A 27,306-nucleotide genomic window follows, 5' to 3' on the forward strand; every position below is an offset into this window, starting at 1 on the left:
TTTGTTATTTGTAGCCTGTTACTAGGAAAGACTAGGTGAATATTTCTGGTTGCCTGCTATTCAGTGCAATGTAGCTGATTCTTTTTATATTGATTTATGTAAGGGCAGTGAGACTTTCAGGCAGTTATTTCTCAGAGGGAAACTATTTGGGAGAGAGGGGGAGGTACACAAAAGAGAAATGTATCTGCTAGAGGTATCTCTGAACTTGGCACGCTAAATGTGTCTTCAGTTGTATAAGTAATTACACAAGTAATTTAGCGTAGTCTTTAAATGACCTCATAAAAGTATTCACACTTCAAAAGTACAAACCCTTTCCATTCTCCTGAGACCAAAAGCCAGCAGGCACAAGATTAAAACTTCACAAATTAGAGGCGAATGGGGAATTGGCAGAGCACCGCCACTCAGAGCAGTAGGCTTCGGGAGAGCTGCTAAGTGAAGCTGTTAAGTGGGGCAGGGTATGTGTGGCTGGCAGATGTTGGAGTCGTGAGGGCGAGGACCGAGGCATGCAGAGACAGAAGCTGAGACAGCTGAGAAAACATGAACAGGGTACTGTGACCCTGTTTTCTTTGAGTTTTCTGCTCACTGAAGGTATAGTGTAAGCAGGTGATTTTTATTACCTTGTTCTAACTAGGGCTCTGATACTGTACGGCTACTGCACTGTCTCCTCACACAGTATGCAAGTGTTAGGTATCATCAGCAGTGAGTGATAGTAAAAGGGTTGTTAGGACATCAAACCTGTATCTTTGGAGGATGAATCTCAGAAGTTTTTTTTCCTATGTCTGAAATTCCTATGTTCCCTGTTCTCTTTGCGGCTCATAGATCTGTTCTAAGTGAGGAGAGGCTCCTTTCCTATCTGCTCATATTCCACTTGATCTTCCCCTAATTAAGAAGCAGAGCCCGAGGGAACTCAGTCTGGCATTAACCATCATCTGTCTCTTCCTGCTTCTCCTTCCTCCTCCCTCCCTCCCTTAGTCCTGCTTCTATTTTCCATTTGGAAAAAGGAGATGCTTAACTTTCTATTTTTCTTTTCTATTCTATTCTATTCTATTCTATTCTATTCTATTCTATTCTATTCTATTCTATTCTATTCTATTCTATTCTATTCTATTCTATTCCATTCCATTCCATTCCATTCCATTCCATTCCATTCCATTCCATTCCATTCCATTCCATTCTCTTCTGCTCTGCTCTGCTATTATGCCCTCATCTAGATATGTCTTTTGGGGTAATACGTAATTTTAAAAGAGAAAATTCCACAAACTTTACATGCTTTGTGTGGTAGACTGTGTATATTGGACACCACACGAGATGTTGCTGATATTTCTGTCAGGGATGTCTTACCAGTTTCAGCTTTACTAGTGGCTGTGCGTGAAAGAGACTTTAGCAGGACCTCCTTGGAGACTTTATGTGCTAACTTAGAAGAGACTTCGTATTTTCCAGCAAAGACTCTCTTCCATGTCTAATATATGTACTATTTATTTGATGGTGTAGTATAGCAGATTTGTTTGTCAAGGTTGAATGGGGTGCAAAATGCTTTGATTTACACTTGACAGTTTGTGTCAAACAGGTGCATTAGATTAATTTACCTCAAAAGTGGAGGATCTTAAGTATTATAGAATCACAGAATGGTTTGGGTTGGAAGGGACCTTAAAGATCATCTAATTCCAACCTCCTGCCGTGGGTAGGGACACCTCCCACTGAATCAGGTTGCTCAAAGCCCCATTCAACCTGGGTGTTTTTAAGATATTTTTAAGTAGCCATATTGTTTCCACGTTGTTTGTTGAATAATGATTTTTCAAGTGCAAACCAATTTCTGTGATTTTTTTAAAAAGATTCATTGTAGCGATAATCATGCAACAACTTCATGTATTTTATTGAAGACGGATTTCTAGTTATAAAGGAATATAATCAGTATATTTGAAAGGTAGGATATTTTGCATGGTACAAAGCAGCTTTAGAGGAATTAGAACTTTTCTCTGTTCACAGAGGTAAGTGTGAAACACGACAAAGAAAACTGTCCACAGACAATGCTGAGCCATGCATTATCAGCAGAGGAAAGTGATAATACATTGACTAGTAATGAGCCCAATATGATGGCATTCATTTTAATTTTTCATCTTTTTAAAACATACATATTAATTAAACTTACACAAGTATCAAAAGAACACACAGCAATTATCATTGATCTTAAATATCCTTCATTTTCCACCTCCTTTCAAGTGTTCAAAGGAGCTGTATTCTGTCTCTGAGGAGAGCATTGTATTGAAAGAGTTATTACAGGAATGGAGAGTTAGCAAAAACAAAGTGTCAACAATTTAATTAGAGGGGTTTTCTTATCTTCTACATATTTAATGTTTAAACATCTGATCTTTAATTTATTACTAGAGTCAGAGTATTGTAGAGAAGGCAGTCAGGTTACCTGTGCTCATATATAGTGGTGCTGCTTAACACAATGTTGTTTGGTTTATTCTAACAAATTAATTATGTACATGGTAAAATGATAGTTATATGCATTCTTAATTAAACTTGATATAGATAACTAATAATAAAATAGCCATCTACTCAGAAATAAATGCCTCACCATTTCTAATCTATTAAAACATTAAGAAGCAGTAAATTGTACACTAAATAATTATCTACAGATGTATTATATTCTCTTGTTAGAAATGTGTTCGGTATGATAGTTGTATTTGCAAATTAACTTGTCATTACAGTTAGCAATCAGGCAGAATTCATTTCCATTAGAAAAAACAGCTATTGCAGGAGAAGACAAGAATCAGTGAAAACTAAGTGACTTAATGAGGTTTCGTCCAGTTGATTTAGAATATGACTACATTTATTAATTTCTATTGGAATCTGACTAGTTTCTATTTTTTATGTCTGGCTTGAATTGTAATGAAAGAAGCATGATAAAAGGAATAGTAGATAATTCATTCTCTTATTTTTGCGGCTGTCACTCTTTTTAAGTTAGAATTTCTTACTGCTTGCACTGTCTATTTTTAAATGTGTCGAGTACCATATTCCAACAAGAAATATTACAAAAATAATAAGAAGAAGAAGAGTGAGAATATATATGTGTTGTTTTTGATGGGTTAATACATAAATATATACTATATATTTCTGGTTATTAATGAGGAGGTTGTGTTTGCAGGAACGCTGTACTTGAAAAGCAGGAAGAGCTATTTTAAGGCCTTACACTTGGAAGAGTGCAATAAGTGCTTGTGAAGACCAAAGGCAACAGATTCTAAAGGAGTGAAGGTTATAGGAATAGCAGTGAGGTGGTATGTGGTAAAAATTGTTTATTTTTGTCCCATTCTGGGCACAGAATTGTTGACTGAGTTTCAGCAGTTGAAAAGTCCAGAGAAGCAGCATCTTCTGTGTGCTGCATCTCAGCCGTGGCATTACCAGCAGAGATTCAGAGAGACTTTTGGAAGCAGGGTGCTTTTACTTGTAGTAAAAACACTCATTTTTTTCAGTCATATTGAGTACTCCCTGATCTTTCTTTCACTCAAATCTGACATGGCTTTTGGTGAAGAATGTTGGAATATACCTTAAGAGTACCTGAAATTTTGGACAATAATGCTAGTCCATGTCCTCCTTATTGTCTTCCCTCTTTCCCTCCTCCTTCTGAGGTTCCTTGGCAGATTGACAGGTATACTCTTTGCAACTTTTTATAGCAAAACAACTTAAGGCTCCCCCTAGGTTAATTGCTTTCAAGATTTATACCACATGGCTTACAGTTTAAAGGGTAGGATTCTCTGGGAGCAATACGTTCAGAAAACTGTGGTTACTGACAAGTAGTTTAGCTTTATTGCAACAGTTAACCTCAGAATAATGCACCTTTTTCTTCTGGGAACAATAACAAATAATTACCCAGTAGCCTTTATTATTGCTAACTGAATTATAGCCTAATAATTTAGCAGTAGTTCAATTCATTATATACGCTGATGATTACCCATGCTTTAGCTTTTTTCAAAACTAAGAATAATTATTATGTTTCATCATATTTTCCAGAGTTGGTGATGAAAGTAACTGGATTTGCATAGTATTTGGAAAAAAATATATATTATCAATTTGACATTTAAAACAGTTAAATATAAGCCCTGGAAATAAAGCCAAGTTCTGACACTGGAACACAGAAGGTTTCAACAGAGGGTGGTTTCTAAGACTAGCTCGATTTATGATTCAATTTTAAAATTAATGGAGTACTGACAAGTGTAGTACTAAGAAAATTCAGTCAATTTATAGTATGTGTTCTCTTGAGTAGACATTGTCTGTACATAAAAACATTTCAGTGATGGAGTGGTGGGAAATGAATTTGAATAAGGAACATCTAAAAGCAGGTATGGAAAACTACAATAATGCTTAAATTCCCATATCTAGTATCTTCAGTGTATCAGGGCTTTCATCTGTTAAAATTGGCTACCAAAGGCCAGTGCAGAGCAGGAACTGAATCTTCAGTGGTTGTCCCAAAAGCTCTGTTCAGTTTAGAGAAATTATTTATTTATAATAAGCATTAGGGAAGCATTCACATACTTTTTTTCTTTAGTGGACAGAGAGGATTGCAGAGGAAAGCATCACGTTTTATCACAGATATTAATAATGACTAATTCATTGAACAAGTCTAGAAGTACACAGAGAGAAGTGTGCAAAGATTTATTTCTCCTACGTGTCATAACGAAGCTTTTCATTTTCATAAGGCCTCGTAGAGCTGTGTGCTTTTAGGTGACTTAGTGTTATTCCTACTCCTCCTGAGTATTTCAGTAGAACAAAGTAAGCTTGTGGGAAAACGTTCTTACCTCATGTTAAATTGATTTAAGAAAGCATCCCACATTTGGGACAGGACTTAAATATTCTGAAGGCCTGTTGAGGCCAGTGGGTTTCCTGTACACAATTAGAAATACGGAGTTGTAATTGCGTGTGTTCAAGTGCCTACTTAAATTGGGGTTACAGTTGCCCTCATCTCGTGGTTGAGGTTACTATTTAATAATAATTGACACCTGTGCTGACCTCCTGGCACCGTGGTTGGACACTTTTGCATGTGCAGCTCCTGCTGAAGCTCCTAGAGCTCGTGATCACAGATTCCTGCATTGCTGGAATGAAAGCATAAATCTTCCTTCCAAAGAAGATACAGGTCCTATAAAATAACCTCTGGTGTTTTGGGTACCAGGTTGTGGTAGAGGGAGACTACTTGTAATTACTTTGTGAGTACTTTGTGACTTGATTCGTGGGGCCTTTTCAAACACCCAGAACATGTCGGGTTCTGTAGCTGCTGGAATTGAAATTTTGATATTTAGGAATCTGTAAAATCTGTTGCAAAGTTTCCACTTAGATACAAAATTTAATTACATTTCTTTCTGTGAAAATGGCTTTTCTTCCTGGAGGGAAAACGTTATTCCATCTGAGTATGGAAGGGGGGAAGTTTGTTTCGATTTAGCAACAGCTGTTGGTGCAGTGTGGTGTAATGAGAAATGATAGCAGGAACTGGATTTTCCTTTTACCAGGAGTGATATACCAAATGGACTTACTGCAAGTACATGTACATTGCATAAGCATAGAAATACTACAGTCCCTGACTATATTCCAGCAGGCTGTAATTAACTTGTTTAATCTTTACAGAGTATGGGCCGTGTTTATGGAAATATATACAAGGTGTAAGCATGTGTATTCTCATGGCTGTGCTGCTGCTCTTACTATTTATTTTTTAAAATGCTGTGATTCAATTAAGTAACAATTGGTGTAACATTTACTGGTAAAGAAAGATGAGCCAAAAGCAAGTTGTTATATTTTGTCTAATTTATTTTTACTGTTTTTAATTATAAAAATTCTGATCTGAATACTGCTTACTTTCTGGGGAAAAAAAAAAAAAAGCAGCAGCTTTTGCTACTGTTGGAGCACACGTAGTCTCAAGCTTCAGTCTAAAAATGGTCTCTAACCTCTAGCTGTCTTTTCTCCTGACTGCTGTACAGTCATTAACTGATCTTCCCCTCCTGAGCCAGTGGGAAGATGGATGTGTCTGTTTTGCCAAAAGAACTATACAATAATATCACTTGCTTAATACTAGATAGGAAATCATTGGAATAGCTCTGGTACTAGAACTCAGAAATCTAACTCTTGTTATGTATCAGATCACGCTGGCTCAAGAATAGGTCCTACTCAGTTGTAAAATGATCCTCTTATTAGGGATGAATCCTCTATGTATACTTCCTATGGTATAGTACAGTGGTTCTTTTGGATTTTAATGACTATATGTTTACTTCCCAAATGCTGATAACATACACATAACAAAGGGCAGTAAATTTTCTTTGACTTCTAAATTGGTGATGGTCTGTACGTTTCCCCAAACACTCTTTTGTTCTGAAAATATTTTTTAAATGATTTGTCAAGGTAATGCAATATAATTAATTAAATGCTTTGCCGAATTCAGCTTACTGAATTCATACTGAATGCATCATGAATACTGAAAAAGATTTTAAAATAAATATAAATGTTTTATATTTGTTTTTATTAAAATTTGCATATTTTTGTCTGATGATGTGTGTTTTTTAATCAATTGACAGAACTCATTGACAAGAAGTGCACCGCTTGCCAATGATTCCCAAGCACGCAGTGGTGCCCGGTTTCATACATCCTATGACAAAAGATATATCATCAAAACTATAACAAGTGAAGATGTAGCAGAAATGCACAACATACTGAAGAAATACCATCAGGTAATAAGCTATTTATTGTCAGGGTGTGGGATCTCTTCTAATATATTACAATGCCAATCTTTTTTTTTAGAGTTTTAACAGTTTTAAATGAGTAAGCTTCTTTTCTTTATTAGGAAGATTCTCTTTCTTTGCATTCCAGGCTTGAAACGACTTTATTTTGGGCTAGCTTGGAGGTCTCTGTGTACAAGTGTATGAATGCTGCAGATGACCTCTTTCTTCCTGTTCTAATCACTGAATGTGTTTCACTAACAACAGATGTCAAATAATAAATGTTGTATTGTATGAGAAATGAAAATATATAAATATAATTAATGTAAAATTCCTGCTATAATGTAAAAAAAAAAAAAAAAAAATTGCTAATATGCGTTTCTATAAATTGCTTTAAAGTGAGAAGAGGAGAAGATCCCTCAAATCAACACTGGCAGTTTTGATACTGTGCCAGTGTATGATTTTTGTGGATGGTACAGAAGGGTACAGAACAGGTACAGAACTTGGGAAATAGAAGAAGCCTTAATAAAAATCAGTGCTAACTTTCTTAGTCCCAGATCTGTTTGAATAAGATCTAAAGCTGCATAAACCAGGAAAGACGCTAAAAATCATATAAACTATGATACCCAAAAGGAGGTGTGTTTTTTCCCTTCTTTCCACTTTCTTGCTCACTTCTGTGGGTTGGGATTCCAGGTAAAGACTTAAGGACAATCAGGTTTTTTGTTGTTTTGTCTTATCTTGTATTGTGGTGATGTTTAGTCATTTTCTAATAGTTTCAGCAACTATAATAGAAATCACAAACTCCATTTTGAATGCAACACTAAGTGAATATAAAGTACCCACCTTGACTATTTTTTTATACTGTTACTCGTGTAAAACCAGTTTTAAAGCCATCTTTTGAGAAAGAAGAGAGACAAAAGCATGATTTTGGCGTGCTAGGAATTGAAGGAATTGCTTGCCATCCCTGGTTTCTTCTTCCATCTGCCTCCCTCTCCACTTTTGTTGTGTTCAAGTAAGATCTGTGAGTCCTATTCAAGCCCGGAGTGGCTGTGAAGCCTTCAGTGAGATAGATGTTAATTCCTTCCTCTCTGCATGTTGTTGTTCTGTGTAAATAAAATGTAAGACCAGCATGTATTTATTTTAACAGACAAATATTGTCCCTATCATAAATCTTTGTTAAGACCATCTTTTAATTACAATTTTACTAACGAGAAATGTAAACTATTATTTAATTGTAATTTTGGGGTAATTGCCTATTAGAATGTTCAAAGTTACAGTTTTAGCTTTAATTGAAAACATTTTTTCATTTGTGAAGCAGTGTGGGAAAATTAAAAGTTCTAGTCCATTTCTTGTTTGGTATTAGTAACTAGTATTAATGATCCAGATTTTTGAAACCATTAATCCAGCTGAGAAGTCATATTGCTTTTCAAAACAGTCGCATCCTTTCAAGAGTGTGTCCATGAAGACAGTGCTAACATGAATTAACCGTTATTGTAGTCTTTATTCATTCATGCTTTCCAAACATCGGGGTTTTGTAATAGGCTAGGTTACGAGTAATGATGATTTGCAAGTTATCTGTACCAGGCATCTGATTTGATTTTCTACTGGCAAACGTCCATATATGAATGGAAGCATGCGCTTATGTAGTATTAGTAACATCTTACACATCATTATGTAAGTATCTTAAATAGCTTCAATCTGAAAGCTTTCAGTGTAGCCTCCAAAAGATTCATAAAGATACAACTGGTATTTCTTTTTGTCTCAGAACTTGAGAGCACTTTACAAATGCCAAGGAATTCAAGTACAGAGGCAATTTAATAATTGGACTTTTAATGAAATGAATTAATTTCAGTGTCTTCAGTAATGTGCTGTTAAAAGAACAAAATTGTTCTAATTAATTAAAGAAAATCTAAATTAAATCCCACTAACTCTGGCGAGGTGACTGATACCATGTCCTGTGTTTTGCTGCTGGTAATTACAAGCTTGGTATCATTAGGTACAGCAGCTTGTCCCCTCATTTCTCTAGACATTTTTCAGAAAAGGGAAGCATAACTTGGCATGCTTGACAAAATCCAGAGAACCCATTGTCCTGGTGAGCAGGTTTTTAAATAGTTCTCCTGACCAAGTCATCCCACACAGGTGGGCCTTAGGCTGCTTCTGTACTGGCAAACCATTCAGTGGTGTTAACGTAGGCCAGTTGCTATTCCTGCTTTGGAGTTTGAACATGGCCATCCTGTTTTAGGGAAGGATTTCATTGTTTGGATGCAAGTTCTGCCATCCCAGCTAGAATTGATTCCAGAGCGCAGTCCATGGGCTGTCCACTTCTCACAGGGATGGATGGATGGATGGATGGATGGATGGATGGATGTACCTGCAGGTTCTATCAGATGGCTTCATTGCAGCAGTGTAGGGCTCTTCACATACGGCACTGCTACGCTTGTGGAAATCCTTGTCAATAAAACAAGTTCTCTTGAGCTCCGTTTTATTTTGGCCTACTCTCTTCTGCCAGTAGAGTAAATATATACATGACAAATCTACTGACTTATGTACTTACTGCCCAGTATCTTCCTGAATTCTAATCATTGCTACAGCTGAAGAGGCTAATTGTAATTGCACCCAAAAGTATCCCATTTTTAGGGAAAAGTCTGCTCGTTAGCGTTCCTCCATTTTCAGTTCACTGATTGCCAGCAGCACTCACCACTTATGTGAAAATTTCTGACCCGGTTTGCTCCACAGCCCAAGTGTGATCATGTCTGATTAGTTTGGGACTTCCAGTGACATGGCCTCACACGAGACCCTGAGCCAGGTCACTTTCAGAGCAGAGCTGTGGCTCTTAGAGGAGACCTTGGACACTTGGTCTTCCTAGGAGAGGGGCATGCAGACATGTTGAGACCCAGTTATGTAGTGCAGGGATTCTCCTGGGAGGAATAATCTTTCTTGGGTGCATGAAGACCAGAGAGGTGATTCATGTGAATTTCATGATTCACGTGAATGTTTACCACGTTCCCAAGTTTCCCATGTCATATTAGTACCTCCAAGGGACCTGACATTAGGTTATCTGTCCATTATGAACAGTAACTTATAAACATTTTGTGTCTTGCACGCTCTACCACCTGTCCAGGAAGGCAGTAATTATTTTCCAGTTACTTCTGACACGATTATGATTGAAATGCATGCCATTTGTGACAGATCATCTCTTTCCTATCTCTTTCTCAGTCCTTTTTTTTTTTTTCTCCCACAGATTGAAACTCTGAATGAGTTTCATGTAAACCATAATATTTACTCACCTGTTTTCTTATTCCTGCTAACAGCTCCAAGTTGATGGAATTGTTCTAGGCCTTGGAAGTAACTCCCTCCTTGCTTAGAACAAAATAAGCCTTACCAAATGGTTTCCAGGACTTCTTGAATTTCTGAAAAATAAATACAATTGGGTAGCTGTCTTTAACCAAGGAGGACTAGGGAGTGGATTATGTTAAGATAAGTCAAGACGTGTGAGAGACTGTGTATGTTCTTCGTTCATCAAAATAGTCATTATCCCTGCCACTTACAAAATAGCTGTCATTCCACTTGCACCTTTTTTAATTACTGAGCTACCAATGAGGCATCTGGGAGATAGTGGGGTCAGCAGAGAAGTACAGCAGGGCAGTTTTCCCATGAACATCTCTGAAATCCACCTCCAACTAGCAGTGATTTTTTTAAATCACAGAAGGATCAGAAATAGACATGTAGACTGCCACTATCAAGTGTAGAATGCCTGGTTTTTAATGAACCAAAATTATAAAGGACACGACTGGACAACTTAGAGAAATTGGGCTATTTCCATGAAATAGAATGGCTAGTAACTTGTTAAGAGTGAAAATAAAATTTGTGAGTTTGACTGAGTTAACAGCTTTCTGCTTTCTGGGTAGAGGCTCTAGTGCAATGTTGGGTGGTGTTTTTCAAAAGTAGTCAGGTTAGATGCCTCCCAAGTTACAGTATTGCTACTACTATTATTTAAAATTTAAAATAATAATAATAAAAACCTTAACAATATTAAAAATGAAATGATTGAATTCCAAGCCTAAGGCTACGTACTAGAAATTGGTAAATAACTAAAACTGTACCAGGCTTGAAGGGTTATCGGGAGAAGTTACTATAGAAACAGCATATAAGTATATATGGCAAAACAAAATTAAAACTGTTGAATTGTAAATAATAGTTCTTACAATTTTAAATTATAGTTACTATCCAGAATCGAGAGTTGCATTCATACGTTTACCCCATCTGACATGACGCCTGGTTTTTTGTTAGTGGCAGTCAGGCCTACAGCCTCAGACAGATGGTGAACACTTCAGTCTAAACACTCACACTTACTGTCTACTCATCAGATGAGTCTGATGCTTTCAGCACTGAGTAAGAACACTACAGCTCATTATTTTTTTTCTTGCAAATCTGAAAAAAGAAAATCTGGGGGAAAAAATAAACAACTAAGCCCACCACTTCTGGCCTAAACAAATAGAGGGATTAAAGCCTTTCTCCGTGCTTGAAGTTGCAAAAGATGCTGACATTTATAGCAAGTGTAAAGTCCATGTTCAGATTTCCATCTACATTTAAAAATCAAATGGCCTAGACCACGAACCAGCCAGATTTCTAACCACAATGGTAAATATAGACATGTATTGCGTTAAGTTCTTCTGCTGTGAATTTCCTTGCTGGCCAGTTTTTAACTACGACAGTATTTTCTGATACTTAGTGTGAAATACTGCTTTTAGTCGTATTCAGTTTGGGCTGCTTAAAATATTGGTATACTATCAGTTATTAGTAGAACTCTCCTATCTGCTCTTCAGGCACTATTTCAGTTGAACATCATTTACCTCTCAAATATACTAGAACCATTGTAATATGGTCAAGTGGGTCAGACTTTGCCATACTGGAAATGTCCTTGCTGTGTGGGCCTTATTTACATTTAGTGATTGAACAACTTAAAATTGTGTAAGTTAATCAAGCATGTTAATGTTAAATACCTAAATAGTTTTTGAGGGCAAAAACAAATATTCATTTGAAATGCCTTCAAAGCCAGTGATGTTTTGTTTAAAACCTTTGCTCCAGACGCCCAAAGCACGGATCAGAAAACTGGAGTTTAGCCTACAGCTCCTTTTGTCATTGTTACAGGAGAGCTCAGCAAAGTCTGCTGTGATAAGTGCATTGCCAGGATTTCAACCTGTGTATAAGAACAGGTGTACAAATACAAATTTTTCAAGGACAAATATTTTCAAGGACAATCAGTGCCAGTTGAACAAAATTCTGTAGAAAGATGTTGTTTATGAACTGTCTGAATCAAGACATGCTGTCCTTCCCAGCAAGCTAAACTTGCTTTAAAGATTAAATTGGTGTAAATCAATGTCCTCTTTGAGAATAGATGGACAGGATGGATATTTTAAAAAATAAAATGAAAACAACTTGAGTTGTTTCTCATGAAAACCAACACCTTTTGCACACCTTTTTTCATTAAAATGGACTTCAGAAGGGATGCACTATTCCTCACTGCTGACACCCAGGTGATTTAACTGTTCTTGCAAGGAAAACAAAATTGAGAAGCCATCTCAAACCAAGTGAACAAGAGGGCATTGTTAGCATACAATCTTTCGAGGATAAAACTAATCACGAGTGTGGGTATCCTTCAGGTTTTCCATAGCTGGCTGCTGACTGCATGTTCTCTTCCTTGCACAGGTAATTGCATGCAGAACTGATACTTATTGCACTGCCTGCCTGTTTCTATGGCAACCTGCAGAAGTGAATAGTAGATGCAGCACGCTGGTAAAGGAGAGAAAGTGCCCATTTACTGGAGGCAGGGAACAGGGGAGTGATCTGGAAGTGAATGAAAAGAAAGGAGAGGATGGAAGGAGCTAAAAGGGAAAGACAACAGCATAAAGGAGAAAACAAAAGCAGGAAAAATACGATCTTAACTTCTGCAGAGGTAAAAATGTGAAAGAAACAGGAAAAAAATTGAAAGGAAAAATCATAGACAATAATGCAAAAAATGGGGAAAATGTACCAAGAGTGTATGGTTCAGGGCTGCTCACAAATCAAGGAATAGTGCAAGGTTATTGAGTGGGAGGTAGGTGAAAACATGATAATCGTAAATAGATGGAGAATCATTACTGCAGGCTACAAGCAGTTTTGTCCCCAAAGTGGTGACAACCTAGGCTGGGGAATATCCCAGAAAAGCAGGTAGGAACCAGGTGTTTAGTAATTTGCACTGAGGTAACCTAACATCAAGCCAGTAGCTTGCTAAGGCAGAGCTATATTTAAGATTGTGTCATCCCCCATCCATGTCATTACTTGCATGGGTTGTCAATGGGTAGGGTTTTCTTTTTCCTCCCTTTTTCTTCCTGAGTTACATCTGTATGTATGACAAAAAGAAGGGGAAGGGTCAGTGAAAAGGAAAAAAAAATGTGCTATTATTTAAATACAAACTTTCATGAAGGATATGTTCCATCTAACGGTGACCCTGACTCTATGTGTCCCCCATTGTAGTAAGAGGGTAAGATTTATGGGAGTTTTGCTTAAAAGCATGCTTTGGAAAAGCCATTCTACTAGCTCCTGGTGTGAATCAAGAGGCTGCACAGAACACGGTCTTCTGCCCTGTGGAAAGATAACTTTCCTATAAAGCAGCTTTGATATGAAAAAACAGGAGCAGCAGAAAAAATAGAGATAGGAATTGAAGTGTTCTTATCCAAACAGACTATGTTTCACCTCCATCACTTGGCACACTGTTACCTATGCTAGAAGTGACCACAAAGATAAGTAATTTGTTAACATGGGCATTAGATGGAATTCAACTTGTGCAAATGGGCCAGACCACCATGGACTGGAATTGTTACTGAAAAACACCTCACTGAAAGATTGGATATTTCATAGGTAGATATCCCATCTTCCAGTGAGGTTTTTCAGCTGTGTCTGTTGAGGCCTGGATTTCACTAGCAGCTGTTCCTTGTATATTCAGTGTATTTAGTATTCTGCTCCTGATGCTCTGCAGAGCACTTTCAGAAGACACCAGCAATTGCCTCGTTTGATTGTAGCAATATCAAGACTAATGTTCCTGGTAGCGGATATGCAGCCTAGATAATCACAGGTGTTGGTCATGTTCAGGTTACGTTGCACTTGACAGTAAATTAAACTCAGGGCCGAGTCTGAATCAACATGAAATATGAGTCTCTGAATCACAGGGCTTGTATGCTAAAAACTTTATTTATTGAACACTTCCTGAAATAAAATTACTTTCTTAAATAATTTACTAGAATAAAACAAGTTTATGTATCATGAAAATCTACATCTAACGTTGTTGTAACTTCCTGTTGTGTGTTGTAATTCAGCTAATTAATTCTTTCAGTGGGTCATATATATAGTGAATGGATATGTTCCTGTGAAATTAGTAGGTTTCAAGTAAATGGCAATAATCTGAGTATTCTGAAACTTGATATAACTCTTTGGACAACTCTTCAACCTCCTTTCTGGGAGCTGATCCCACATGCACATGCATGTACACACAACATACTGCTGGAAGATATTTTCTGATTGTGGGCAAGAAGATGTGAAAGTTGAGCCGAGAAAAAAAAAAATGTCTTTCAGCATCCAAGACATTTGTAAATAGTTATATATATTGCTTGCCATTCAGTTCAATTAATGAAAGTGTCCTAGTGAATATATAGACTTGTCGTCTAAGCAGTTGATAACTCAAGCACAGTGTTCCCTTAATCAAGTTGTGGGAAATCTTGAAGATAACACATAAAGGGGTAACAGAGGATGAGCATGTTGTATGTTTCTGAATTAACGTTTCCAAATAGCTACCTGTCAGAAATAGCAATGTTGAGTTTTCACATAAGAAATGAGATGGATCTATTTCAGGAGTTAGTCCTCGCTGATGTCAAGCTCATTCCCCAGATAATTTTCAAGGAGAAGAGGAGAAATAGCAAAAACGGGAATTTTACCCTATATTTTTTAAAAAGAGCCAAAAATGGCATAGTATATATTTGCCAGTACAATTATGTGCGCTGTGTTATCTTTTAGTCTTCCTGATAGCTTACTAGCATTACCAAGGGGAAGTAAGAAGCTAAGAGTCATATTTTTCATGTAAAATGAGATAGGATAAGTTCTGTTCTTATTAAGGAAATTTGAGGCTGTATTTATACAAAGAATAATGAGGATATAAGGTCATAAAGAATTTCTTACTCATTTTCAGCTTTAAGCATGGGATTCAAGAGAGCTCAGAAAATTACATATTTAAAAACTATATGCTGCACAGCTGATAAAATGTGTCAACATGCTGATCATACTTTATTTTGTTAATGGTAATATTGTCCTCATGCTGTGCAGAAAAATGAAAATTGTCTGAATTAATAAGAAAAAATGATAGGGTGTTTATTGTAACACTCTTTAAAAAATGGATTTTGTTACTACATAGAAGGACTTGTAAATGTATTAGCTAAGTGTTATAGAATTATTTAGCAAGGCTGCTTGATAGAATTGTTTTAATGTTCTTTTTGGAAAGAATTAACAAAAAGGAGTGAAGGTCTTTTCTTTCACTGAAATTTAGCAGTCCTGTTAAGCATGTACCGGCTTATTTTCTAGGCTCACTTTTATTCCAGCTGTGAGTGGGAAACTTCAGGAAATCATTCCTAAAAAGCACCTTGGGGTGACTAAATTGCTACTTCATTTATATCAAGATGGACAAATTGAAAATCTACCAACCACAGTCACCAGTGCAAGTCCTGCTGGACTCCCAAACAGATGACACGTTTTGCCTCCTCTGTGATGCAGATATGGGGGATTGATAGTTTCAAAGGTAGGAAGTTCTAGACCAACCTTGTAGATTCTGGAAGCGAGCAGCATTCCTCCCTCTTTCCTTTGTCTCCCCGTCAGGATAAGAAATGCTGTCATGGAAAGCACTGAAATAATTTTAGGGGCTTTTCTTTAACTTGCAGTGGCACAAGTCTGCACAGTCATCAGAAAGTAGGAAACAATGGTTGCAGTACCTGATCTGCTTTGGGAAGGAAGTTCTCCTAGCAGTCTGCAGTCATACAGCCAAATCCCTTTTTATCAGATGTCCTGTGCTCCATGCTAGCGACATGGGCTTTTCAGAAGACATGTTAGCAACATATTAAAATGAAACAACCACGTTAGCAAATGACTGACTCCAACTTTCAAATAGGACTTAAGCTACTCTCATTAGTTGCCTTTTCCCATGGCACATCACACAGAACAGTTTGGGAGATGGCTGTATACTGCCAACCAAATGCTTCGTTTTATGCTGTTACGCTGGGTATTTTGTACGTGTTCTGTGTTAATGGCATTGATGTTTTACAGATGGGGACTCTCAGGACCAGAAAGGTTAAAATCAGAGAGATGGGGTTGAAGAGATGATTTAAGTGTCAACACTCTGCCCTTGCAGCTGGAGGAAAGGCAACAGGGGAGGCAGGGATTAGCCTGGTACTTGACATGCCCAGGTCCATTTCTTCGAGAGGCACAAATTCCCTGTTTCTTCTGCATCTCAGTTCCCCATCTGGAAAACTGGAATAATAGTGTTTCTTTTACAGCATGGGAAGTCAAACTTTCTAAGTAAGAGCTGTAATATTAGAAATGGATGGATTCTTTATGCAGTTGAATGCCCTGAAATTCAGTGGCACTGAGCTCTTCTTGGAAGCTATATTTGTCACAGAAATGAAAGATCTTACAGAAGGAATCATCCAGTGAACGTTGTTGTGAGAACAATCCTTCCAACCTTCTAAAGCAGTAGAAAGACATTTGCCTTTAGAATATATGCCATGTACTTATGTTTGTAGCAGCATAATCAATGCAGCCTGAATAACAGGAATTGCTGTTTTAAACAGGTTTTCCATAACCTTAGCGTAAATAGTTGTAATTTCACTTTATGATCAGATCTTTAGGAGAAATTGCTGACATTCAAAATGAGTGATGTGTCCTGGAACACGCTATAACTGCTTTGTGAGGTTGATAACAGTCCTGTGACCAAAAAGCCTTTAATTCAACAACTCCACTTCCGCATCTGGTAAAAACAGAAGCGCTTCTCAGATGCAAAGCGATCAATCTTTGCGCACTCTTCAGTACTGAAATTGCCTTTGTGGCCACGCTGCTTACATTCAGGGGGATACATCTTTCCTTACCAAGGTTCTGATTTGCTTTCGCTGAGACTCTGTTGTGGCTTAGAGTGTTTTGCCCATTCATAGGCAGTTTGAGCTTAAAATGCTAGACTAGAGCATGTGTGGCATCTGTTTGGTATTGTAACCTCCCGTAAAGCCGCAGGGCAGACAGATAATGTCACAGCCTAAACTGTTGTAGCCTCAAGAGCTTGTGTGTCAGAGTTGTTAGCCAAAATTTTGTTCAATGCACCATCAGCAGCTTTCAAGCTTTCTTTTTCATTCACTTTGGTTCATGCCAGATAGGGTTGTTTTCAGAACTCTTAAATCTTTCTTAAAAGCTATTTTTGATTTTTGTCATTTAAAAAAGGAAAGTCTGTATTTGGTATGCTCAGATTCCAGTATAAAGTTAGTGAAATTCCTTAAAACCAGCACAGCTAAATATTACAGTCAGTTAAATTACGAAAATTACATCTTCACAGTTCCAAGAGCTCTGTTATATAATTTGTCATCAAGCAAAGTATCTTTGTTAAACAATTCAAATCGCTTATTCTGTCAATTTGTTCTGAAGTCTCTTGTGTTTTAGAGTAATGTGTTTCTAATAACCAGGTCACTTTGGCAGAAAAGAAACAGAGGTTTCACTATTCAACAAACATTTAAAATCTGGTGTGCTTTGAAAGCTGACTGTTGGTTAGTTTTCTTGCTTCCTATTAAGAAAATTATTTTTAAATTTTCTCCAAGTTCCTCTGTTTGAGAACTGGTAATAACAGAAAGAACAAAGCTGTTGATTGCTTTTCTGTTCTGCATCATCTTGACTTAACAGAGTGGATGTATGCAAGTTGGTTTTAGGATTAATATAGTATGGACATTCCTACTGTAGGAATAAGTATTCATCCTTAAATAGTTCTCATCATCAATGTAGTCTGTACTTTTTCTGCTTCCTCCAGTGGTTGTTAAATAGTACTGTGAACTAATATTTGTAAGGCAGGTGATTTAAATAAATATATATATATATATATTAAGTTGGGCTTCAGGTACAATTGACCAAACTTTCCAATGTTGGTAGCGCGTTTCTATTTCAATATGGAAACCTTAAGGGTGTGAAATGATTCTTAAATAAATTAAAAAAAAAAAAAAAAAAAACAGAGATCTTGCATTTCTCTGCTCGACTCTATTGACCCTGAAATGCAGCCATCACGTGGGAACTGGCAGATAGCTGCTGATAATAAATGATATGCCTTGCTGGTGACAGCACTGTAAATGGTCATCATAATAAACAAATACTGAGAACAGAGAAATATACAAATTAAATAAGGGACAACAGAGTACAAAATACAGCATTGTGACGTTTGAAAAGTATTTCTGTTTCGTGATGTCAGTACCAGATATGCTATCTGCATTAGGTGCACTTTTGGACCATAGAAGTGGACAGGTCTGCCACATGGAGCCTTCTCTTTCAATAACATCGTCTGTAAAAGTTGAGAGTTACAAGTTTAACCTGTAACTTGCAGTTCAAGATTTTATTTTTTAAACACTGGCTTAAAAGCAGGATAGCCTCCTGCTGAAGTGTTTGTTTCTGGCATGATTTTTCAAAGGTTTGTCTCCAAGCAAATATGTATTCAATAAATAGATATGTTCTTTCTCGTTGATTCATCTTTAAAAATGTGTAAATATATATTTGTATAAAGTTTATCCATCCTCATTCCTGTTTTTTATTTTGCTTCTGCAGTTTATTGTGGAGTGTCATGGGAATACGCTTCTTCCCCAGTTTTTGGGCATGTACCGGCTCACTGTCGATGGAGTTGAAATATATATGATTGTTACAAGAAATGTGTTCAGCCATCGTTTATCTGTTTATAGAAAATATGATCTAAAGGTGAGAAATAACTGCTGATAATATAACTGACAAAGTATCTGAAAAACTTTAACATAATTACTATATTCTGCTGATGCTTGAAGATGGCTCAAAATTATAATTAATTTAAAACTGTGTTATGTTACAACCAGCATTTGCTGGTTTATTTCTGTATCTAAGTTTAGAAAAGCTGAAAAATGATTTTATAGAAATTGTACAAATTTATCTGTACTGTGCATGTTTTAAATGGAGCAATTTAACCAAATATGTTTGTTATATATAACTAAATGTCTAAGGGTAAAACAGTTCACACAAGTAAAATAACAATTCTGCTTACTATAGGCTTTTATCAACATTATGGAAAGCCACAGCTAATTCTGCAGAAGACTTATAAAATGAATGCATAATGTCATAATGTTGTTAATAAACCAACTACTAAAAAAGTAGTTATGCTGCTAAGTACATCACTGCTATGGAAGCTTCATATTTCATTTTGTATTTTAAAAATAATTCAAGTAAAAAGAGAATGGTTCTTAGTACAGAATTTCTGTTGCTTTTCTCATAAGGTGTGTTTTAGTTTTGCTCCAAAATGTAATTTTTCTCAGTATTTAATATAAAGCCCTTAGAGTGAATGCCCAAAATACGGTCTTAGTCTTCCTGTCTCTAAGGAATTGGTTTTTTATTTCCACCATACAGTTTCCCTGAGAAATCTACTTCTTTCTAATGCATTTAATTTCTTTGTTGAACCACTAAGTGCATCTGCAAACTTATTTTAAGATATTTACTTAACATTCTATATTAAGAGACACATAGCATTACATATTGCACCATCCTTCCTTACTGTCAGGTATTTACCTAGAAATTGGTTAGATAGTTGGCTGAACCTGGTTTGCAAGAACTGATTTCCTGACTGTTGACTTTTTGGTTTTCAGTGTTCAACAGAGCTTACCAGAGAAAGATATTTTTCATTTTGTTTTTGTTCTTTTTTGAATTTACCCTCACAGACTTAAGCAGTTTTTCATTTGATATTTACCAGTTGATGCATGACATGACTAGTAGATGGGCAGAGATCAACTATTCAGTCATAACTTGGCTTCTTTTGGAGGATTTTCTCCAAAAGTGCCACTAAGAAGGAGTGAGCGATCTCATACTTAAATTGGAGATGAGTAACTTCCAAAAATTTGAGATAATTACATGTGTTTTAGAGCATCATAATGTCCAGAGGCATTAAAAAATGGGGACAAAAGCACAACAAAAAGAAATATAAATAGTATTCTTAACATTTGACAACCTCCGTAATTTCTACTACCGTAAATCCTCTTTTTTTTTTTCTCCAGTTTGGTTTTCTGCTCACCTTTGTCCAGGCCCAATAGTTATGCAGGTGGAGCACAGAATACAATGTAAAAGATGTATCATCACTAAACCAAAATATCATAAACTTTCACTAGTTTTTTTGTTTTGTTTTATCAGTTAAATATATAATGAAATGAAATCGCTGCTTGCTGGTCCATACAAAATACTGAGGGTGTACTCTCATATTTATCTTTTCTCTCCATCCTTTCTGAGTTTTCTAAGTTTGTCTCTGCAAACAGAACAAACAGGGTATGAAAAGGTGTGGTTGGGAATCTTCACATTCTTTAAACTAGTGTAGCTCCACTCCAGCATTTCTTTACACAGTGCATACTTTCCAACAAGAGAGAGATGATCTACCCATCTTTCAATATCCAATGGTTATCATGTTACTGTGTTAATGAAGATATAACTATAGTTATTACTTCTTGCACTGCTATTATGATAGATAAACTCTGGGTACTTAAAGTGTGGTCCTGCTCCAAAAAAAAAAAAAATGAGAGGAAATATATACAGCCATTTTTTGGTCACTTAAAGCTTATTCATAAAGCCCATATAACTTACTTAATTTTTTAACGATTATAACTAGTATTTTAAAATATCCAAGATGCCATTGGCAAACACTGTAAATCTTGTGAAACCACTGTTGATCTCATCTCTTCTTTTGACTTCATGTTGCACTGAGGTACATTGTTCTTGTTTGTACTTTATGATCTTTTTAAATATTTGTATGTATTTATATTGTGACATCTTTTTCAAATGTGTATTACGTATGTCCAAGTAGTTATATAGAATAGGCTATTCCACAGCTATACAGCTAAATTGGCACAAAAAGATCAGAAGTCTGACAAGCCAACTGAACTTCCAAGGTTGTCTCAAAATTAGGATGAGAGGTGAGGAAGAAAACCCAACAGTCAGGGGGAAAATAGATGTAGAGCATTTGAGGATTTAATCCATCTTTCTTCTCTCATGATACATCTTCTTCAAGTGATGGCAGAAGTTCAGTGCTATGGACATTCTACCTCCTGTATCACCTTTCTTTAAAACAGCTCTCAAGTTCAGAAGATGCAGTTCATCCACTTTTTGACCTGTTATCGTAACGATTTCAAATTAGTTTCTGACATATGCACATTTTTAGATCCATTTTTTCTGTTTCAGGGCTCTACTGTGGCTCGAGAAGCCAGTGACAAAGAAAAGGTATGGTGCATTTCTGTTTACTATTCAGTTATCTAAACTGCTAGCTAGTGTCAGGACAAGCATAATCAGTGCTGTTCTGCCTCTTTTCTTTGTTTTCTGTCATATTCTCCCCTCTTGAGTTCTACCTTATTCCCTCCTTTATCTTTCCCATATTTACTGCAGACCTTTGACTATTGGTTTGCAATGGTGTTGAAATTTCAGAGGTAAGTGAGCCACTCCTCTACCTCCTCCTTTTCCTTTTTTCTCTTCTCTTCTTAGTTTCTTCAGGGCCTGCCCTGTGGTAGGAAAACATCAAGAACTTCATTCTCTTTCTTCTTGCTTCTTCATCTTCTTTTTCTTGCTCTTTAGTACAGAGATTTATGGACACTCCATGTCAGTTAATGGAAAGGTGTGACATGGCACCACTTCTAATGTGAATGCAAAGTAGAACCAAACCTTGAATTGTGAGAACCATTTGGTATATAAAGGTCGTATAAACAAGCTAACAACTGACAGAGTTAGATGTATATGTAGCTATAATGAGAGCAATTCTCCCTCAAATTCTGTAGCTGGAACTTTGCTCTAAAAGGAAGTTGGTCACTTTGTTTGTCTCCATCTCCAACTTCAGTTCATTTGGAAAATTGAACGTTCTCAAAATAAACATTTATCTGAGGTACCAGTGAAATACGCCGATGGCACTTAAGGAGAGGTTTGTCTAAAGATTCTGCAAATAATTGAAGGTGGGATATAGTCTCTGATCTGTAAGACTTCTTAGATTTCCAAATTTTGAGTGAAGTCTAGGAACCCATACCACTAGTTTTCTTAAGTTTTCCATATTCCTTCTGAATTATGCTGTTGCATAAGATCATTCAGCAATTTGCTTAAAAGACTTCATTTTGTTTTGTCCCAAAATTCCATTCTGATCACTTGTTTTTATCCTAAGCATTAGTCATACCATACCAGCCTCTTTAACTCTTCTGTGAATGACACAACTACAGTAAGGGGTAAGGGGCATGCAATAGCTGTCAGTGCTGCAGTTCTAGCTGCAAGAAAAACTCTGCGTGCTAAGTTTTTCCACTTCCTCCTAAGGTATGACTCAACACTTAAACTCTTCTTCCAGCATTATGCAACTAACATGTGCCAAATGCCAATTGCAGTTTCAGTAATCTGCTTTAGCTCTCTTTTGCTGTACTAGGCCCTCAAGATCATGTCTTGAATGGTCTTCATTCTTTTCTTGTGGTCTATTTTTGTTCTTGTTTAATAGCGCAACCCTAGTGTTTTTGAAGCAAAGAAATTAACCCTTCAGTGTCTTGCAAGTGATAACCTACTGTCACTGAAAAGCTCTGCTGGTAGTACTAAAATAATTTGGTATAAATGAGGAGGGCAAATTATTTGGATGGGACTACATTAGATTATAATTAATACTTGGAATAATAATGTAAAAATTAACAATATTATGCATTTTCACTCAATCATAAATAAATAATAATACACAGATATTATATGGTAATACTAAGTGATATATTATCACTTAGTAAACTGAGTGAGAACCTGAAAGAAACACTGCCTTAATTCTGTTTCCATGCAAGTCTATGGCAAAATTACTATTGGAGTTCATGATAGCAAAGTTGAAACTAATCTGTATAGTTTTGTATAACAATACAGAAAAAATATTCTCTATACGTAGTATGAAATTCTGACTTTAGTGAGACCAATGACAAAATTCCTATGAACTTCAATATGTCTAGAGCCTCCCCTTCCATTTCATATATTTATATGAAAGATATACAAAAAATTGCTCCCCAAAATTCTCCAGATAGTTTAAGTTTCAGACATCATTTTCTTTTCAAAGGAATTTGATTTCTTGGAGGCAGAAATATCTTAAGCCTATCAAAGCTGTAAGCAAACAGTCTCAGGCTGCTAGAACAGATTTTTATTACTCATAATTCCCCTCAAATGTCAATAAAGCGCAGCAAGGAGGCGACAAGCTACCGATCAGAACAAACATTTCAGAGCAAGAGAATGAATTGGGCAGACAGCTAACTTCATAGAGGGAACAAAATTTTACAAACACTTTAAGAAAGAATCTTGCAGATTATTCCAAGCAAAGGAAAAAATAATATTTTGCTTATTACATGTTTTCTGTGTAAATTTTCAAATCTGTCTTTTCATCTAGAAAGGGTGAGAAGAATGCACTATGTCTTCATTGTAGATATTTGGAACAGTCATTATCGTTGTGATCTGAATCTCTCCTGCAATAGGCACTAGTTTACTCGCATAAACTACTTCAAGTATTTCTAAAGAGCAGTTTTTGAGATTAAGTGAAAAAGTTTTTGTTTAGTGATGTGAACAGACAAAGAAAGCTTGGTTTTTGAAGCTATATAAGCAGTGCTAAGACCTGCTATCAGGAGATGTGTTTTGTGTGTCACTACATTGAAGACTTTGAGGATTGTGTTGAAATCTCCTAAGATGGAAGAAACTGCTCTTCAATTGCTCTTCTAGAAAACAAAATCTCAAATAACTATCTGGTGTAGCAGCTTATTAGCAAACTTTTAGCCAGAGGCAAATTAAATCATCAATTTATTAATATTGCCCTGAAATTACGTAAATAACAATAGAAATCCAATTAATGGCAGCATTAATCAATTACATATTATAAAGATAGACATTGCTCTTCACATCTGAATAACAAAAAAGTAATAAAAGATGGGAAGCTTTTGGTGCTCAAATATAGGGCTAAAAATGTCTGCCAATGCTGTAGTTTTTAATGGGCTCTTAAGTAATTTGAAATACCAGTATTCAAGTCATCAAATGGTTTTCAGAATATTGAGCATAGTATTTTGGCTTCCTTTACAGTTGTGAAACCCAGAACACAGAAAAGCAGATCTTTCAGTCATTTGCTAACAAAGATTTCAAATTTAAAATAAATTACTTTGAAAAGGCTATCATTTTGATGTTCTTGAATCGTTTTCCTATCAAGCTACTCTTTGTTATTTAGTTAACAAATAAGAGGCAGTCAATTATGCAAAAAATTAATGGACCATAAAATAAGAAATCAGAAAAAAAAAAAAAAAAAAGTATTTTTCTATTTTAGTTTTGTAGTGTAAAATAGGTATTACAATTCAAACATCTTAATCAGTGTTTAGGAAGAAAAGCTGACTGGAATGACTCTGAGAATGTTACTTTCTGTCCTGTTCTCAGTTTATCTTCTTTTTGACTGTTTTCAACTGTTTAATATCCCAACATATTGATGATAAACTCCGAAACTGTCATTTCAATATTTTATGATAATCAGTGTGGAGACAAGCTCCATCCCCAAGATTTCACCTTAACACACAATTCCTCTCATTTGCATTATAAGTGATATTTTTAATAATAAAGGCATCACTTTCTTGGCAACAAGTATCATAACATGCACTTACAGATGTCTTGAATTTTAAAAGAACAGTATGCTTCAACAGTTGTCAAGTTCTGACAGCTGCTCCTTTATTTTTTTAGTCTTTAGTTGTCTCTCTCTCTCTTTTTTTTTTTTTTTTTTTTGAGTAGTGGGCATTTTCTGTTCATTCCTTGGACAATTTTGCCCTCTTAAGTGAAACAAGGATAATGCAGAACTCCCCTGGTGGTCTGTCCATAATTATGCTGTACTTTCAGTATGACATCAAATTAGCAGTTACAGCTGAGTATACTTCTACTTACAAAGAACTTTAGGATGTAGCTAGTGAGTGAGCAACTCAGAAGGAAATTCGAATAAGAAAAATAAAACCTAACTGATGTGAAGCCTACCCTATTTCATCTTTCTTGGTGAATGTCATAGACTGATAACTGTATGTCTTTAAATTCATGTAAAATTGGTTGCGTTGCCAACTCTGTGGTATGTTTTTTCATAACACATAAATGCATAAAAATGACAGAAAATATATCTGAACAAAGAATTTTCTAACTAAGTTCATTTTTGGAAAAAATGCTATCACTAACAGCTACTATGTTACATATTATTTAAATTATATGCAAAATACATAGTTTTGATAATTAGTTTGGAAGATACTGCTAGATATAACAAGACACTTCTTATCTTAACTTTTTATTTTATACATTACCACAGCTTTTACTTAACTTACCTGATTTCTGAGAGGACAGTTTTTCTTTTAGGTGGCACAGGAGTATAGCACCAAGTTTACTTGTTTACAAGCTTACCCTTTTTCTTCTGATGTCAATAGTTAAAACTTGATTCAAGGTAGATCATCCTCAAAACTGAGCTATTTTTTCCTGCTAATTTAAAATTGCTAATGCCAGAACAGCATTTTTTACTTATTTCTTGTAATGATTTCAATCTGATTCATATGGCAATATCACACAACAGGCGTGAAGCATATCTTCCCTTTCTCTATGGAATCAACCTCAAGCGGGCATATACAGAGTTTATAACTTCACACTGCAATACATTGCAAAAATAGCAATGAACATTCAGAGTTCAGATTCCTTTTTCAGTGTTCAGCCTTCACATGACACTAACCCTTGCTGTTTTTCAAAACAAGTCATTATTTTTCCTTTGTTAGATTGGTTTTGGGGTTTTGTTTGTTTACTTGTTTAAAAGTCTGTTTTCCATATATTAAAAAAATAAAAATAAAACGACGTCTTTGTCTTGCATTATATGTTGCACGTTTGTTTTGCAGTAGGAAAACATTAACTTTAGGGATAATTGTGCATGCATTTCCCTGAGCATTTAAAAGCTGTATAGCTACTATTCTGGTATATGCTTGAATTCCTAATCCAACTTCTTGCACAGTCTTTTGTCCTACAAAAACCTCTCTGGTAGCTTTTAAAACTATTCCAGTGTTCCCTCTCAATTCCCATTTTTGGGGTTACATCTCTGATTCCTTTGCCATTTGCACTCCCATGATACCAAATGCTGCAGACTTCCATAAGGGAGGCTCCAGTTATTCTTCCTTGTTGTGGATCTGGTGACCTCAGACTTTTGTCTCAGTTCAAAACTACCTGTGCCAAATTACTGCAAACTATATGTAGCATAATACCCTTTTTTAAATGCTGTGTATGCTGGTAAGCACCGTAAATGCTGTGTATGCTGGTAAGCACCGTAAATTTGAAGTTAATCTAACTTACTTAATATAAAATACTATTTTTTTAGGTTCATGGGAGCTATTCACTGTGAAAAGAAGCCTAGGGTGTGGAACATCGCTCCTGGCAGATGTTTTATACCACTTCCAAAAGTTATAAACTGTTTGCCAGTTACTAGCTGTGTGAGTAACTTAGCTGTTGACTAGTTCCAAACAAACGAACAAGATTACCGTGCAGCATTTCTCCTACAATCTCATCTTTGCTTTTGCTAGGTGAGAAATTGCTGCCAGGTTGTGAAATAAGTGAGCCTTTTCTCCTTCTCCACTCAAAGACTTACTCTCAAACTTAGCTGTCCTACAGCTATTTTGGCAAACATTTTCCAAAATACCAGGATTAATACTAGCCAGGATCATTATTCTAGGTCATGATGTACAAAAATCCCTCTGGAAAAAAAAAATCTTCATTTTAATATTAGTATTATAATTTAATAATTTAATATTAATATTTAATATGCTGAATTGAGACCTATAAGAAATCTGCAAAAACTAGATCCTTGTTCACACCAATATTAAACCTTACCTCTGGTTCTTACCTTTCAATATTTTTTTTTACAAAAACATTAAGTCAGTGAACTGTTTCACAGTAATTTTAGTTTTTTATCTGGCTTTACATTTTCTGTCTTCTTAGTCAAAAAACCTTTATTGCTTTTCAGCCTTTTGAAAGACAGTAAAACCTTCCAGTCATTAAAATTGTCTGTGACCATGACAAATTTTAGAATGCCAACCTGAAGTGTATTGGTAGCATGCTTTTTTAGTAAATACTTCGTATTTGTAAAATTTGTGTTTGTCTATGTATGCCTTCCTTGCATCTTTAAGTAGGGGATTAAAAATGATGGAGGTGGTTCAGAAAGAAAATCTATTATTAATTTAGTGGAAGTGGTTAGATGTTCATCTCCTGTGCAGCTCTTAAAATATTTAGTTCTTTAATGATAGTAATATGTTCATTATAATGA

General features: G+C 35.9%; 1 protein-coding gene across 2 annotated transcripts in view; it reads left to right on the plus strand.

Moving 5' to 3' along the window:
- PIP4K2A (phosphatidylinositol-5-phosphate 4-kinase type 2 alpha) overlaps window positions 1-27,306 on the plus strand; it is a 108,552-nt gene that overhangs the window by 69,131 nt on the left and 12,115 nt on the right. The window contains exons 4-6 of one of the 2 annotated variants that reach the window (XM_084509913.1): window positions 6,561-6,713; window positions 18,567-18,713; window positions 21,201-21,239. In XM_084509913.1, coding sequence (XP_084366039.1) covers window positions 6,561-6,713; window positions 18,567-18,713; window positions 21,201-21,239 — 339 coding nt within the window. The remainder of the gene's footprint in view (window positions 1-6,560; window positions 6,714-18,566; window positions 18,714-21,200; window positions 21,240-27,306) is intronic. The other variant, XM_084509914.1, reaches the window with a different exon arrangement.

The sequence above is a fragment of the Aythya ferina genome (assembly GCF_964211825.1).
Source record: "Aythya ferina genome assembly, chromosome: 2".
NCBI classification, from domain to species: Eukaryota; Metazoa; Chordata; class Aves; order Anseriformes; family Anatidae; genus Aythya; species Aythya ferina.